The sequence below is a fragment of the Cydia amplana genome, chromosome 7 (genome assembly GCF_948474715.1).
Source record: "Cydia amplana chromosome 7, ilCydAmpl1.1, whole genome shotgun sequence".
In the NCBI taxonomy this organism is placed as follows: domain Eukaryota; kingdom Metazoa; phylum Arthropoda; class Insecta; order Lepidoptera; family Tortricidae; genus Cydia; species Cydia amplana.
The window spans coordinates 8,982,803-9,001,364 of record NC_086075.1 but is presented as its reverse complement, the minus strand read 5'-3'; the positions used below and the strand labels follow the sequence as shown (position 1 = coordinate 9,001,364).

Genomic DNA, 18,562 nt, shown 5'->3' with positions numbered 1-18,562 from the left:
TGCCGAGCGACTACTACTACAACTTAACCATTGACATCCTGGACGCTTCGGGCCTTCGACCCTACATGAAGCTCGGCCTTCGGCCTTCGAATTTAGACACTTATACTATTGTACTGTGTTTAAGCACTGACATCCTGGACGATTCCCTGACATAGCCTCTCTAATTTTTTTTCTATCAAAAAAATTCGCGCTCGCTACGCTCGCGTTTTTAATACGATTTTAAAGGTTAAGCCTCATTTGATAAAGGTGGCATTCTGATGGGAACCCTACCGAGCGACTAATACTACGACTTAAGCACTGACATCCTGGAAGCTTCGGGCCTTCGGCCCTACGCGGAGCTCGGCCTTCGGCCCTACGCGGAGCTCGGCCTTCGGCCTTCGCATTTAGACACTGATACAATTGTTCTGTGACTAAGCACTGACATCCAGGACGCTTCGGGCCTTCGACCCTATACGAAGCTCAGCCTTCGGCCTTCGTATTTAGACACTTATACTATTGTTCTGTGCTTAAGCACTGACAGCCTGGACGCTTCGGGCCTTCGGCCCTACATGGAGCTCGGCCTTCGGCTTTCGCATTATTTAGATATCCACACCAACGTTTCACGTAAACCACGATGCTATGTCAGGCTGTGTCCCTGACATAGCATCTCTCAATTTTTTTTCTATCATAAAAATTCCGCGCTCGCTACGCTCGCGTTTTTAATACGATTTTAAGGGTTAAGTCCTACTTTAATAAAGATGGCATTCTGGGCACCCTACCAAGCGACTACGACTTAGGCCAACTTTTTTTAATTTAAGTGTTATTTAATAAATAAGACTTAAATTAAAAACTTATAATTAAACATTTTTTTACACTGTTAAAAGTAATCCCCGGTACATACATATATGTAGATATTTAGTTGTGCATACATAAACATTGTAAATAAAGTGTAAATACTCGGCCTCAAGTTTTTGATATCTATAATATTCTCCTTTCCTCTAATCTTACTTCTAACTAATATAATATTAGACCTAAATTTGAAAGTTTGTTAGGAAGTATGGATTTCTATGTGTATAATTCTTAATTGTTCATGCTCAGAATGATTTGGAGGACAGAATTGGATGATAATTGCCATGGACATGATTTGGATAGGTACAGTCAAGAACGTAAAAATACAAAAGTACTGTACTGTATTGTCCGTTATACACCTACTACTCTGTGTCGTTTAAATCACGTCTAATATTGGAATAAGGGCGAAAAAAAACTATTGGTTTTGGAGTGTAGTTTTGTTTAGTGGTACCTATACCTAATTGTAAAATATTTTATCTGGACTTCAGTCCGCTAATCGTATCCATCTGTCAACTTTACTTCAAGTTCCGCCTCCAGGGGAGAGAAAGAGAAATTAGGGATGAATTAGCTTACTGACACAGACCGAATTCCACGCGGGCGGAGCCGCGGGCACAGCTAGTATTTTATAATTACCTTACGTCCTACGGTCGATTGCTGTCGCGGCACCATCTTGCCCCTAATGGTCAAAATACGTGCCCCTGAGCAATCGTCGAAGATAAGTTAGGCTTCAAACTATCATTATATTTAAAAAAGAATTGAGTTTAAGTGAAAATTACGTTACAATATTTTTTTGAACCTGGTGTATAGTATTCTTGGCATTGCGAATTAAAGGGTTAACCCACATATTACCAAGCTCTGCAATCAAGCTAGAAAGTGTTTAGGATTTGTCATTCGTCAAGCCAAACTGTTTACTAACCAGCACGCTATTAGCGTCCTATACAATGCATATGTGCGCAGCAAATTGGAAACAAATTCCGTTATTTGGAATCCCCATGAGCACCAATATACGCTCCAATTGGAAAAAGTACAAAAATCATTTGTACGCTTTTTGTACCACAAAATGTATGGACGCTACCCGTACCTCTTCCCAACTCTCTTCGTCCTCGGAATGGTAGAGTACACGTCCCTCGAATTTCGAAGACATATGTATTTAGTAAAATACTTTTTGAAACTAATCCGAGGACTAACAATTAATCCGGAGCTACTTGCACTGGTCCCATTTAGGGACCCGCGTACGTGTGGCATGCAGTTGCGCGCGAGGCAACGCGGCCCGTTAGCTGTCCCGCCGGCGCGCACTCTCCTCTCTCTTTCCTCCTCCCCCCTGCACCTAGCTCTGACGCTTATAAACAATATCCTGGTCAGAGATAGCTCCCTGGATGTATTTTTTACCCCAGAATCAAAACTTTTGATAGCATCAAGCCGTTACCTGGAGACACTAGTCACAAAAAGTTCTATTCCATATTAATGCAATTATACTGTGTTATCTACTAGTCTACCTACCAATATATATAACATACACAATATATTATACGATAAGTTTATTAAATTAAATACAGTAAACATCTTAAAACTAAATATGTAACTACGTAAATAAAATTATAATGAAATACATATTATATAATGCTAAGATAAGTTAAGAAGTAATAATATAAATGAAATCTATGTGTTAGCATGTAAGGTTTATCTGTTAATGCTAATATTACATTATAAATAAATGAAATGAAATGAAATGAAACATTTCCCATATAACATTTTAATTTCGCGCCTTTTTCTACTGACAGTGACAAATTAGTATTCCAATATAATTTTTCTAATTTTCTATTTGTTTTGTTATGCTTCATTTATCATTAAAAACGCGCTTAAAATTACTATAGCTGGTCAACCAAATCTTGTCAAGATTTGGTTGACCAGCTATATACGATATGTGGATCGACTGTTTTACTGGTAGCTGAAACACGCTAGCATGCGGGAGCGTTCAGATATCAAATAAACGTCATATTTTTGGATAATAAGATAATTATTTTCATAATGATAAAGCTTTTACTCTGTGATTAACTATATAAATTATTTACTTACTATATTTTATTTACTAACTGCATGATTACTCTACAAAAAAAGCGACAGTACAATTTTCTCTCATAATATATTAATATTTTGGATAGACTGAGTAAATTAATCAGGTTTCCTAACGTACTCTTCTCTAATGGTCATTTTCATTTCATTTTCGCGAGTGGTTCGTCATTTCGACCTGAATGTAATACTAATAAAAACAGAGACCACTTGCGATGATTTGATGTGTTAACCGTAAAAATATTCATAACTTTTCACATATTGTAATTTATCAGTAAAACACAATGGCTGACGAAGAAATAAACGGAGATACAGACGATATTCAACACGACAAAGACAAGACCCAAAAGAAGACTGCGAAACATGATAGTGGAGTTGCAGACCTAGAAAAAGTGACGGATTATGCTGAAGAAAAAGAAATTTCCTCACAGGATATATCTGGCGTGAGTAGAAATCAATATTTGAATATGAGTAAACATTTTTAGGTTATGTCAAGACCAACCTAAAGATTCAACATATTGGTTGCGAATAAGATTCTTAATCGGGTTTTCTTATGCTTTCCAGGCTCTTTCTTTAATCGGCGATAGGAGGAACAAGGAGGCAGCGGAACGTCTTGAAAAAGAGAAAGAACTACAAAAAGTGTCAGTTAAAAAGGATGACATAGAATTAATTGTAAGTGTAAACTGTTTATTATTTATATTACGCTAAAAGCAGGAGAGATGTATGATAAGGTTCAATTCTAAAAATAAATGTAGCAGGAGACTGTTAAGGCTGGCGTCCACTAGACTGCGTCCATTGACGAAGAGCGCGTCAATGGACGCAGTTGCATTAGAAAATATAGGAGGCGAATTATAGCGATTCGATTTGATTCGCCTCGGCGAGTCTAGTGGACGCCAGACTTTATTATTTCATTTGTACAAGTCTAACAAAAACAGCCTTACTGTACTATAGCATGGTAGTTTAGTCAGCCCATTTTCTAGTGAAGAGATTGTATGTAAGTATTTGTATTTTGCATGTGGTAGTGTATGCTTAAATACTGTGTTTAAATTATTAGTATGAACCTAAGTTTATGGTCAATCTCCAGATGTAACATGGTTCCTAAAGCATCTTACAGGGCTATCACATTGTGCCTGAGCAATTTGTTCCTTTAAAATACCTGTTCTTAATATGTAATACAAAAACTCCCGTACTCTGTAATTTGTTGGAGCTACTCGTAGGCCATGCCCTGAAGCCTTAACAAATTAGCTTATCTTACAGTGAATTCCTTTTGCAGGTAAAGGAAATGGAAATCTCCCGGACGCTAGCAGAAAGAACATTACGGGAGCATAGAGGTGATGTGGTGGCGGCTCTAACAACACTTACAAACTAGCACCAATATGGAGAAACTACTGAAAACCAAAACAAGTCATTTTACCATGTTCAATAACTGTTATTGAATGAAAATAGACTTTTCTATCATGCAATTTGATTTTTATTGTAATATAATATTTAGTTTCATGTATGTGGCAATAAACAATTCTTATTCTTACTCTAGAATCTGTAGTAGTATACCACCAGTGTGTGGCATTGAGCCGCACAAGCATTTTTGTACTGAATATGCTTTAATTTATGAACAGCCCCGACTATGTACAGCTGTATACATATACTGAATTGTACAGAAATTTTGTTTTTCTGTTCCTAAAAGTTTATAATGAAACGGAAGAGACAATATTTGTAGAGATTGAATGACCTCTCCATTTCCACCAAGAACAATAATTTATTATTAAAGTTTGTCAAAGGACTTGTCTCATTTCAAACAGGCAGAGAGAATCATACTATCTTTCTCATACACTAGTACTAGCATCCAAAAGAAAGGATGAGTATAGATTTCCTGGTTCTTACTGACAAATTGATTTAACCAACTATAAAATAGAAAGTTCCCCAAAGAGGAAACGCCACCAGCGTGCTAGGCACATTTAGCCGGGTACCTATGGCCTAATAGCATATAATACCCTTTATTTTTATATTTACCTAGTTATAAGTTTGTAAATTTCTGTACCTTTACTATCATCATAAATCATAATTATTATACTTGCCCCATAAATTGGATATTGTGAAAATAGCGCCATCTAGTCAATAGTCCAAAAAATATTTCTTTCCAATGATATCTATTTTTGCCACCTTACTAAAACAGAGGGCGTTACAATATACAAATGTGCATAGAAGGTAGCATCCTATAGAAGTGGTCTACGCGTGCCTCCGTGAGGGACAAAACATATAAATTCGACCAATCATAGCGTCGCACTGCGCCGCTATGATTGGTCGAATTTATTTGTTATGGTGGGCAACAAATGAATTCGACCAATCACGGTGGTCAATTTACGGTGGGGAATAAAACAAGATGTGAGACTGTGACAAGGACAAACAATAATAGCGCTTTCGCTGCTACTCCTACTGAAAGATACATAAGACTATCCCATTCTGTCAGTTATCCCCACCACTCATGCCCAATCCAGTTATACTAGATTCATGCAAATGTGGAAAACCATGGGAAAACCTCAATCTTATGGCCTCTTTAAACGTCACGATAATGTACGGCGACCCTTACCTTCTTCTTACCTTACACCATTTACGTGCGCCGCACCGCACCAAGGTTGCGGTGCGGTGCGATAGTCTATGAAGGCTTTAAAAAAGTATGTTGATGGAAAAAATAATAATAATAATAGATATAGTGTGTCAAAGGACTGTCTTATTTCAAACATACACAGAGAGAGTCATACTATCTTTGTCCTACACTAGTACTAGCACCCAAAAGAAAAGGATGAGTATAGTTTTTTTTGTTTCTATTTACTGACAAATTGGTTTGACCATCTATACTTACAATTCTACTTTGTCTATTACTCGATAAAATTAGTCAGTTCTATCTAGTCTATGCTCATCATAAAGGTGTGCTTGCGCTATTGTCGTAGCTTTTGTTTTTATTTTATAAATTTTGTTAAAAAAATATTGTTTTATCAATTTTTAGCTCTACGTGTTTAATTCATATTTGTGTTCATTTGAAATGTGTCCAGTGTCCGGAATCTAAAACACAGTGATCACAAGTCAAAATCGTAAGTACAATTTGCATATTTTTGAATGTCAATCTAGCGATTTTGTTACGATTATTGTCCTTGGCGTATTATATTTCAAACAGTTACACTTTTATCGTTGTTGTAAGAATGTAATGTGTGGGTTAAAGTACCTAGACAATGGGTCTCTGAAATATCACGGCACTAATCCAATGTGACTTGACAACTGTATCACTCGTCATTCTATTCAGGTCTCATTTTTGATCGCCTTTAACTCACATGATAATGCCACACAATTGATATAATATGTTTATTCTAGAGTGTTTAAATATTACACATATTCCTTCCCAAAAATTCACAATCTTTTGTTGTTCTAGATAGTAGACAGTCTTAAAATAGTTATAGTTTTGTCTTATTATTAGCCATTCAGAACACACTTTATTCAGTTATAAAAACAGCGCTCATGCAATATTCGTAGATAGCTGAATTTAATCTTTAAATGAATCTATAACACCCATATGGGAAGGTACCTTACTATGAAACCTACATATGAAATACCATTTCTTAATACAGATTATATAAACTCATGGGAATGAATAGATCAAATTGTTACTTACCTAGGCTATTGTTATTGTAAACCTTGAGCTTATTTGAAAGAACAGATATCATTGTTGTTGTTGTCTGTCCTAGGGCACCCTGGAGGTGCATAGGGCCTCCACAAGATATCATTATTACCCCATAAAAGTCCCGTAATTTAAAAGTTTGTGGTAATCCTGGTAACATTTAGGTTGTTAACTTTGCAATATTTTCTCCTCCGCTTCACAAAATTTTTGGCTTCCTCTTGCCTAGTTATTCTTGGTTTAGAACTTAAATTAATAGGGTATTTAAAATAAAATATTTTACACCACGGAGGTAATAAAGCACCACACGATTAATAGAGAAACATAGACAGCAGTTATTTTTAGAAACAATCTCTATTTTAAAACCCGTATAAAACTATAAAAAGTAGGTAATTTGATCATGACGTCACATGCTAGTGTTTCATATAAATTCCATAGTAGCAAATCGTTTTTACAGTTCGAAAAAAGAAACTGATTTGACTAGTAGTCAAATACCCTATTTTGATCTTCTGGTAACCTCCTCTACTGTTCACCCCCATATTAATTATCAGCCACCACTAAAAATGAGTGCCAAATATTAGGGAGAGTGCATGGCAGTATGGATAGATGGGAGCTTATCTAGGGTGGCATTTAGATTTTAATAATCTGCAAACAAATAATTATATATTTGTAACAAATTAAATTATATTATTACACATTTTAATGCCAGTTGGAATCATATTTTTAATTATATTTGCTATGTAAGATTTGATATCTGACAGAGTATGAAAATCTTGCCCTATAAAAATTCCCATTTTCCCATGCCAAGCATTGTCATCACAACAAATCATGTTATGTAGAGCACTCGAAATTCATAAATCGGCCCCCTGCTATATTACTTTCATGTTGACTCAAAACTCATCATTATGTAATTTCTGAAACAAAATGTTACCTATTATAATGTTTTGAAATTAAATGGGAATATGGGAAAATTTGACCGCATTCACAGCTCAGTAAGTTAGGAGAGCAGTTAAACCACTTTTCCAAACAGTAACAAGTTAGAGTCATGCCTGAAATTATTTTTTTAAATTTTCCTGTCATTTAAAAATTTGTAGTAACACTAGCAGCTACGAAATGCTCCTGGTACTGAGTTTGTATGGCGAGAACCAGGAATTCCTGGTTTCGGTACTGTATTTGTATAGAAAACCAGTACCGGGAGCACTCCCTATTAGCAGCTGTACCTGCTTAGTGAAATTAGTTCACTATTTGTGTTAATACTTATCACTGGAAATAACACACGTATTACTGGATTGACTGGTGCTGGCAAAAGTAACTCTGCCTGTCTGGTTGTTACCTCTTTACACTTAACTGCTGAACCAATTTAGATAAAATTTGTTATAGAGATCGGTAGTTTGAATCCTGGGCAGGGATATAGGGTTATTTATATCACATAAATCATCATTTTAATGTATGTATATAAACCAAGTTGCAGGCAGACGTAACTAATTTTTATTCCTCACATAATTTTACAATAATCCTAGCCCCAATAAGTCTACACTTTACATAATACACATTATTAACATTTTTTTTTATTATAGTTGCAAACTTTGCTGACATTTTCTTTAGTCTCACTGTTCTCACACAGATGGCGCCTACAGTTTCTAACCAACCATAACCAAAGGCCATCATGCCTGTAGAAGGTTTTTTACAAAAAGTTTACAGTTAGTGTCAAATAGTTAGAGTGACAGCCAAAGTGGCCAAATATATTGTAAACACACCTTTGTTAATATAGAAATAAAGATGTGTTCCCATATATTTCGTCACTTCGGCCATCATTATCTACCTATTTTATGCTGACTGTATATATGCATTTGATTTGATTTCTAAAATATGGCTGCGATGCTTAACGATATTCCACGGTAATTAGTATGACATGACCATGGGCTATGTAAAATAAAATAAAAAAGTTTTTACTTTCGTTCCTTAAAATATGCAATCCATTCCTTCAAAGGAACATACATACGTACAATACCTAGGTCCTTATCTAACAGGGATCGGAACCGGTTTTTTGCAAAAACTTAGAAGTAACCATATTTTTAGAATTATTTTATACTCGACATGTAGGACTCAGTTGTGTTTTTAGGTTACGACTTCGTATTATTAGATTGCCTAATTAGAAATGAAGTAATTAGCAAAGAACGAAAAAATACCGTTTCCGTTCCCATACAAAAAATACCGGTATCTGATCCCTGTTATCTAACATTTGTATTGTATTCCCTACTATTGCGACCGTTTAATAGTGTTGCTATAATAAATTTGGCATGTAACATATTAAAATAAATCCCTGCCAACTCCGCGCGAAACGACGACCTTCTGGATGTTCTTTCAAGGTCATCGGGAAGTGGAAAAACGCTACAGACTTCCAAACAAATAGGTATTGTAGGATTACACCGAACGCCGTGTTAACATTTACCTAACCAGTTTGGTTTTGGCATCGGATGTTATGTTATTTTACAAGGTCTGTTCAGAATACTCGCGATTTAGATACAATATCTAGCAGAGTTTATCAAACAAGTAAATTTTTGATGCATTTGTTTTGTAAATTGGCAAGGACTAACGCCGTTATTCATAAACGTCTGCTAAGTTAATCAGCTGATGATCGTCGTTTGTCCCTTTCTATGGCATAACGACAGATAGGGACAAATGACGATCATCAACTGATTAAGATAGCAGCCGTTTATGAATAACGCCATTAGTAGTTTTCCAAATCTAGGTATGATCAATTAATAGTAGTTTATGCAACAGTGATATAATAAGGGTTCTTAAAATTCAAGGGTCGAAGTTACAAAACGAGACGTAGTAGAGTTTTGTAAAAAAAGACCCGAGAATTTTAAGAACCAATTATGAGCTGTTGCATACATTACTTTTTCTATGACAGCTGCAGCAAAAAAAAAAAAAGAAAAAAAAAAAAAAAGAAAAAAAAAAAAGAGAGTTATTATTAAAAAAAAAGAGATTATTAAAAAAAAAGAGTTATTATTTAAAAAAAATTGAGTTATTATTTTAAAAAAAAGAGTTATTATTTAAAAAAAAAGAGTTATTATTGTAAATGAAAACATACCTCTTTCAATCAAGATGATCGGAACTTGTATCTTTAAAAAAAATAAAGCAGTTGTATTATACTCATAAGATGACTGCTAGCAGTCATCTTATGAGCCTATAGACAAAGCATTCAAATGACATTGCTTTAGATATCACTGTCATTCATTTAATTGACACATTTAAGTGCTGGAGTAGAAAAAAAATAATAAAAACACGCGTAATAGATAAGATGTTTAAAACTGTACCGTCTGTACCTAATTTGAAGAATCAATCAAGGTTGTTACTTACTTCAATTACGAGTAAATTGCAAATGGTTCTGTCCTACCTGTGTTCGCATACTAGTAGGAAGTACTTGTACCGTACCTGACTATGAATAAAATACTTTATTGATTGTAAAATATGTAGTAGGTACGTAAACCCGGATTAGAGTTGCCGTTTTGTTAATAGTGTTTATTGTCAGGTTTCCATATTAAACAAATGTTTCTTCAAAATATTTTTATTTTATTACATGTTGTAAAACAAAATATACAAATAGTTCCACTACTTGATTGTAGGGACGGAAGTAAACAAAAGAATGGAAATAAGGAATAGGAAATAACAAAATTTCAAGTAAACCATCTAAACTCGGAAAGTACAAAAAACCCGGACACTGGTATTTTTTCGGTGGATAACAGTTAAAATTTCTCACGAAATTAAAATACACAAGGTGAATTAATTTTGAAGTGTTTAACATAAAAATGTGTCTTCGAAGAAATATTACTAGTCCCCTAAGACTATGTGTATGTGACAAGACGCCTGGACTGAACCGGAGATCAGTTATTATTCGCCCTATATTTCTGATGAATGCGTAATCCCTAGCCCTATAGGGTAATTTAAATAATTTTGTTACTTTCTCTCATTTAATGGATTTTCATTGACAACTTCTACTACAAAGGATCATTGTAAATTTAAAGCTCGTCCGTCGTTATAATGAAGTACCTACCTGCCTACAATTATTGCCGTAACAATGAAAGTCCTTTTACCTAACTGTTCAAGTTAGAAGTAAGTAGGTACAGTCAGCAGCAATAGTTACTAAGCGGGCGAGGTGTTCAAAATTACCTTGATGCGCTCTTTAAAAATCTCTCCTCTCTCTCTCTCTCTTAACAATAAAGCTCTTATAAAGCTCTTATAATAAGGCTCTTATTCTCTTAACAATAAAGTCGCGTCAAGATCATTTTGAACAACTCGCGCGCTTAGCAACTATTGCTGCTGACTGTACATTTACAAGCCTACGATGTAACCTCGAAAAAGTTAAGTCAATCATCGGATCGATTGTGGGGTCCGTTTAGCATTGAGGTCGATCCGACCTTGGAGGGCTTGAAGGATACTCCTGGGGACTCTCGGAACCTTGAATAATTTCGCCTCAAGGACATAGGGTCCATGATAAATGGAGATCTTCAGTTTCTAGGCCGCGTCGTCTTCCATTACAGTTGCCCTGAATACGCAATTTTCGGGGCATAAGTAATTCGTAAAGTTATTTTCGTTACTGTGTGCGAGAGCTTTCTTGTTAAATATCCGCTTCTTTTTAGGCCGAGAAAAAGCCATTTGCGGTCGCTTTTAAAACTTTATCGACCGAACTTGTTAACATCATTATTCCGCGGCTTTATGCTATCAAAAATATCCCACGCATAATTAAGTTGGATAAGTAGGAACTTGGCGTTTTCCATCTACTTAACTCGAAAATGTGTAGTATACTAGAAAGTTAAATATTTATTTATTTATTATTATTTATTTAAACTTTATTGCACAATACAAGACAGTACAAATGGCGGACTTAATGCCATAAGGAATTCTCTACCAGTCAACCATTGGGCCAAACAGAAACTTACAATTGGTGCGGAAGAGAAAATCAGTACAGAGATATAAAAGTCACTATCTAAATACTAGGTACCTACTTGCTATTATCAATATATACATACATATATACATAGTATAATACACACACGTATATATACTTATATATATTTACATATATACAAATACATACATACGTTCGTTATTGCATTAATTAAATTAAGGCACCTAATTAATGTGTCCATGACCAATGGAAAGTATAGATAAAGTATAGGAAAAACCTGAGCCAGCAATCCCAAGAGCCCTAGGATTTTCTTCAGTGACAGTGACAATTGATCCGCATTTTACTATGGCTGTAGCAGATATGAATATGTTAAATGTTATGGACACGAAAAAAAGTGGTATGAGGGGTGATTTTTCGATAAAATTTATCGTACTGTACTTGGTTAACAACTCCACCATCGCTGTCCAAACACATTGTATATATAATATTATGCACAAGCTCCATGTATTTTTTACACTCCCCGAAATGAAGTTGCGATATGCGATTTGTCTTCCGATAGTTTGTCTTCTACTGATGTATTGACACTTTTAAATAACAAACATACTATTATGTTGAGTGCTAAAAAATACCGTTGATAAAAAAAAAACTTGTATGACGCGTGCCCGGTCATTCATAAGTCCAAATGTACTTGACGCGCCCGCTTTTAAGTACGACATATAAAATGAAATACGTCACATCATTAGCATCGACATGTGAAATTCAATTAAAAGTTACGGTTTATATTAGGCAACGTTAGTGAGTTTGTAACGTACGGACGGGTCAGTATCCCGCGCCAGCGAGGCCGTCGACCTCGGATTGCACTCGCCTGGACGCCTTGCATTGTCGCGCACCCGGTGCATGCTCCCGAATTCACCTCTTTTCACACTTATTTCAATAATAAATTAAAAAATCCAACGTGCGGTAAGGTTAACAAAGTGTCTTTATATGCTGAATATTTTTTTTAAAGAGGTTGCCGGGGGAAAGGGTTTATGAGTTCATAGATACAGCCCATCGAAAAAGTGGCATTTTAACGAAACAAACTTTTTCTACACAGCTGAGTAAAGTATAGGAACTACTGATAAATATGTAAATAAATAACTTCTATCATTTGTTGATTGGAGTAACCTGTCGCACCATAAATAATGTAATGTGTTCAGGAATGCAGAAGTGCCGTTTTGGTAAAATAGTTTGCGAAAACTTCAAAAATAATATACCTATAGGTACCAATGTAGTATCCAGAAATTTTCACATGTCAATTTAATTCTCGCGTGTATGCTTCCATTAATTCATTCTATCAATTCATAGCAGCTTCGTAAATTAAATGGAACTGACTCTTATAAAAATTTAAATCCTTCCTAAGAAGAGCCATCAATACCGTAGCGTTAACTGTTTAATAGGTACCATAAGCCCTGACCGTTAATTAAAATGTCCACTTTTTAGAAGCCCGCTTTTATGCAACTAGGTTGAAGTTAATTGTGAGCTTACATACTTTCATTAAATGCTGATGTTTATTCAACTTTGTTGTACTGTCGACCTTTTATTAGCTTTTATTTATGCTACCTTCACGACTTTTATGTATGTGCCCTTCCAAGTTGATTCTCAATTCTCAATATCTAATCAACTGATCCACTTAACTTGATATTTTTCTTGTTAAGGAAAGTATGTCGACGTATATCCTATTTTCTTAAATTACGGCAAAACGTGACTAATTTAAGATTATTCTAACTTGAATAAACGTGAAAACGTCGTGTAGCAAATCCTTAGGATTTACTCGTAATTGTTTTGTTGATAATATGTACATCCACTGAAGTGCTTTAAAAATAATCACTTTAAAAGAAGACCTAGTTAGCCTAATACGGTAAAAGGCAATTATATTTTCTATTCATTGAATATGTAATGATGACAAAGCGGCTGTCTACACAATTTGGCAGCACGCAATTTTTAAATTTAATTGCGCTTTCACAATAATCGTTAAGCTGCAATTAGCATTCTAGCTAGAAAAGGGCAGTTGTTAATTTGCGTATTACGACAACATTTTGGTACAGTGAAGAAAATTAGCGATATAAATTTAGCCACTACATATTCATTAAGACGAAACAGGAGCTGAGATTTAAATATTTTAGGTAAATATACCCGTCTCCCTAACGGAAGCGGCTCCTAAAACTAGTGCGATAAGGACAAGGCGAAAAATCCTGCGTAAAAATCTCAAAAATCGAGGTTTCGTACTCGATTGTTTCCTCCTCCAAAACTTAACCAATCGTAACCAAATTTGAAATCTAAATGAATATGACATTATCTGTGTTGGACCGTTTTGCTTTTTTGGCTAATTGATATCAGTTTTGAATACCACGCCTCTCATTGCGGCATAGTCAATTAGGCCATTTTTGCCATTTTTGAAGGGCTCTAGCGCCTTAAAAAACAAAAATATCAAAAAAAGCAAAACGGTCTGACACAGATATTGACAATATTAATCTATGTTGAAAAAATCATTGCTCTAGCTTCAAAACCCACGGAGGAAACAGTCGAGTACGTTTGTATGGAGAAATGACCACTCCTGTTGGCTCTTAAAGCTAAACCACGCATATAACTTTGACTGAAATTAGACACTTTAAGTCTTGGATGATTTATTGAATGTTCGTCAACAATGGAATGTTCTAACAAGTACCATAAGCAAGCGAACTCTGTTCAAATTTGTTGGTTACTGTTTAGGTACTGGTTAGGCAACAAACTGTTTAGGTATTTGTATGGTTTCATAACCGAAAGGTAACAAAAGAACAGTAAAGTCAGTAAGTTGAATTCCTAACACATAACAAAAAATAATAATTAAAACAAAAGTAGGCTTATGTATATACAGTAATCTTGAATTTTCCGCCGTTTTTATTTTCAAACCGCACTACCAAATATATGCACTAAAAAAATGCAACAGGTATTAGGTACATATATGGTTACTATTTGAAATCTTTTCAGAATTACATGTTATATTTACTTATATAATGAAACAACCACATGATGAATTATACACAAGATATTTTAAATAGGAGGTCGGTTGGTTAAGCCGATTAATTATAGGTATATACAAGCTCCTGATCAGAGGATCACTGTCAAATATTTTTCGCCTTACCACAAATTTTAATAATGTAACGTTAACATATCTTTGACGTCGACTGTACAAACATATTTAATTTCATAAAATATCTAATCTATGTACATATCTCTGTTTAGCGCGTTATACCATTCCCGTTATTTTGATTGTTTGATAAAAGTATGTCCTCTTGTTGTGTTTAATAATTTAGCGTTAAAAAGGGCTGGGTACTAGACTGGGTGTGTGATATCGCATGATTCATGACGATGACAAGTGTGCAAATCAGGTTATCGATTGGTGGTAGTGTAACAGCAGCGGGCCGGGCGTCGACCCTGCGGCCCGGGCGCACCACTCGCTGGACCATGCGGCAGGATTGCCATAAAAATCATGTATCATGTAATCGCCATTAACTCGCCGCTTAAGCTCTCGTATGTTGCCGGCGTGGCTTGGCGTACTTAATGTACTAGATAACCGTTTTGCGTAGAATGTTGTATGGGTCTCTATTGTTTCCCAAATAGTTTTAAGCCATAATGTATTGTTTGCCCGCATTTTCGTTAGTCATAATTCATTTGGTTCAGAAATGCGTCACTTTTCAGGATTGCCATAAAACAAACCTAACCTAACCTAACCTATCTATAGGATAACCTAACGAAAATCCTGAAATGTTAACGGTTTCAGTTTTATGAAATTATGACTAATGATAATATGACTAATGATAATATGACAAACAATACATTATGACTTAAAACTTTATGGGAAACAACGGGAATGTTGTATATGCGAAGTGTTATTGGTAAGAGTATCGCCGTCGACGGATACGTCTGGGAGGACATAATTAAACCACCTTGATATGAGTTTATATAATATCAAGTTTGGCGTGTAAGTTCAATTGGAACAATTTCCCACATTAATGTATTACATTTAATCTGTCAAAACCTTTGTGACAGAACTTTTGACTAAGTTTGATATTCTATTTAACTAGATTTCTAAGCGCCACTTGCACCATTCCACTAACCCGGGGTTACCCGTTTAAACCTGGAGTTACCATGGTTACCAGTACAATTTGACACTGAGTTAACGGTTTAACCGCTTAACCTCGGGTTAGTGGGATGGTGCAAGTGGGCCTAATGATCTAATGTTAACCTCACACAGTTAACCTCCAATCTAATGTGACAGATTTGGTCCTCAATTTGGTTGTTCCTCATACAAAATAATTTTGAACCAAGTTTATAACAAACCTTTAAAACGATGAACGGTCTGATAGGCTCGAACATAGAAGAGGGGGGGCCAGGTCACGAAATTTAATGTGTGCTACGGTAGCTCTCCGCTCGACCCCGCTCTGTTGCTGCATATCGACGTAAACCTTCACCTAAACCGTATTGCTTCACATCATCTACTCTCCAATATGTACCTTGTGCTAAACGAAATAAAGCTTAAATTCCGAGTGAGTATAAGGGCATTATAGGAGGTTGCGTGAATTATTTGCCCATGTGCCACAGATGTAGGTTAACATCGGACGCGCTCGATACCGGCGATGTCGATGTCGACCTGATCTAGGTTACCTAACCTACATCAGGGAGAGAACGCTATGAAATGTAGCGCATACCAACTAATTCAGTTAAATCCATTTTGTGTTACTATTATAGAAAATTAAATTACACTGAATCTAAAAAATATGGCAGTACACCATATCAGAATCTGGAAGTCATTACCGTTGACTGTCGAGTGTCTTTAGATATTTCTAAGATTAATAATTAAATATTAATGAACTTTTTCATAAAAGTTCACTAAACTACCTATAAGGTACAGTACACTTATATTATGTTTTATGTTTGTATTGTTTGATTTATTGTGCTGTTTAAGATTTTAAATAACAATATACTTAGCTACCTATATAATATACATACATATGTATATGTTAATCCTTCGGCGTGCAAATAGTTATTAGTCCACAGACTTAATGTTAAGTCTACATGCAATAAATGTAAATATAATAAAATCAATAACATGGCATGTGGCATTAGTATAGTAAATATACCTACGTAATCTGTAACAGATAAACATTCCTACGCCTGATAAGGTTTCACCCATTAAGATTAGAAATTCTAGTTTCGAGATTCTTAGAAAATTTTAGCCTATGAATGATCGAGTAGGTACCAATTATCTGCATCAAAGTGTGCAGATCTTTATCGCACCACCAATAGATGATAAATAAACTAGAAACAAATTTGCGGGTCTGGACATCGGATGATGGTAGCATGACGTAGGAAGAAACGGGGTCATTCGAAGCATGATTTTTGGATGATATTAGGGAGGGGGTCAAAAATTATGAACAGGTAGTTTTAGTTTTAACATAAAAAGTTCCCAAATTCACTTAAGGTGATGTTCATAGTGATGAATATTATGATACAATGGGGCTAACGCAGCGTGCATACTGATGAGATCGCTATGTAGATACATACTTACCATCGTGCCAGTGAAATTTGTGAAATCGTTGCGCTCATCTCTGATGCTCGATAAGTATTGTTAGGCAAGCCAACTTTTAATGTCACGATATTTAAAATCCAATTAGCAGAATGCATAATGTTGTCCGACTTTCAATCCGGAGGTGGCGGGTTCAAATCCTGGCTCGTACCAATGAGTTTTTCGTAACTTATGTATGGAATATCATCTGACATTTACCACTAGCTTTTCGGTGAAGAAAAACATCACGCATGAGGTAAGGCCTATGGCTTGCAGTGGGACGTGTAGTCGTGTATAGGGTGAGATATTATTATTATCAGTGATCGTTAATTTTCCAGCAATTTTGGTGCAGCATAGTAAAAATAAAGGATTTTCTTTAATTTTTTTCTAGGGAGAGGATTCGTTAAGGTTAATATATTACTGTTATTAACCCTAATTATCTATTCCACCTAGAGTAGGGCATACAGATGCTTTTAACCAACAATGCTGCACCAAAATTGCTGGTTAATTAACGATCACTGATTATTATTTTATATGTTTCTTCAATTTTTTAATCATTCCGTAGAATATTAGTGTAATGGAATGCACGGGCCAAAGCCAAGTGCATCTCATATTATATTATATTAATTTCCGAGTATATATTTAAAATCCACGAGCGAAACTCCTCGAACATTAATCTTGAAACCTTTCTAATCTATAAGCTTACTGTAACGTCATTCAATTCAAGCTCGCGTGTCACATTATGTCACATACTCTATGTGACTGTTTTGCAAATTGCAACAGAAGCGGCTCACTTTCGTGCGCAGGCAAATGAGAACATGTATGGGTACGAGTATTATTCAATCGCTTGCTAAAATTTGCCGAGTAAAAACAATTTGAGTTTATGAATTGTCAATATAACAGCGACTCGAATTGTCAATATACAATATTGCAAATTCTGAAGACGATCAGTTCCTAAAATAATTCTACTGCAGTTTTAGCGCCACTTTCTTTTTCACTTATGTTCTTTTTTTTTTTACAAAATACAAAGTACAGTGTACTTATAACTAAAGTTTCGCCAAACTGTAAAACAGTTTGTTGGCGATGCGCTCAAATAAACTCAAACTAAAATAATTACAGTACTTAGGTAGGTAGTTACCAGGCAGGTAGGCAGTAGGTAGTTTTAGAAGATCTATTTAGGACACTTGCCTACTTATTACCTACGGTCTGCTCTGCCTGCCTGCCTAAAGAGCTTTAGAAATTTTCATTGGTCGAACAAATATTCAACCGTTTCGTTTCTATAAAAAAACCTTGAAAGATGCAGTTTAATATTTATAGCTTTCGTAAATGTATAAGTCGTAAGAATCTCGCATTAAAACCACTTTATTGTGCTACTCAAGTCGTCGTCAACTCAGGATTTCGCTTCCACACAATTCTCTCCAGGAAACTGCATAAGGCAGTTTTGGCATACATATTAGGGCACCTATATGGAATGCGTTCCGCCACCGTACAAACCCCC

At 35.4% G+C, this 18,562-nt stretch overlaps 1 protein-coding gene across 1 annotated transcript; it reads left to right on the top strand.

Moving 5' to 3' along the window:
• Positions 1–3,109: 3,109 nt before the first annotated feature.
• LOC134649642 (huntingtin-interacting protein K) lies at positions 3,110–4,361 on the top strand. Its single transcript, XM_063504481.1, has 3 exons — positions 3,110–3,341; positions 3,463–3,570; positions 4,172–4,361. Exons 1-3 carry the CDS (start codon positions 3,183–3,185, stop codon positions 4,265–4,267), a joined length of 363 nt encoding a protein of 120 aa, XP_063360551.1. The 5' UTR covers positions 3,110–3,182; the 3' UTR covers positions 4,268–4,361.
• The last annotated feature ends 14,201 nt before the right edge of the window (positions 4,362–18,562 follow it).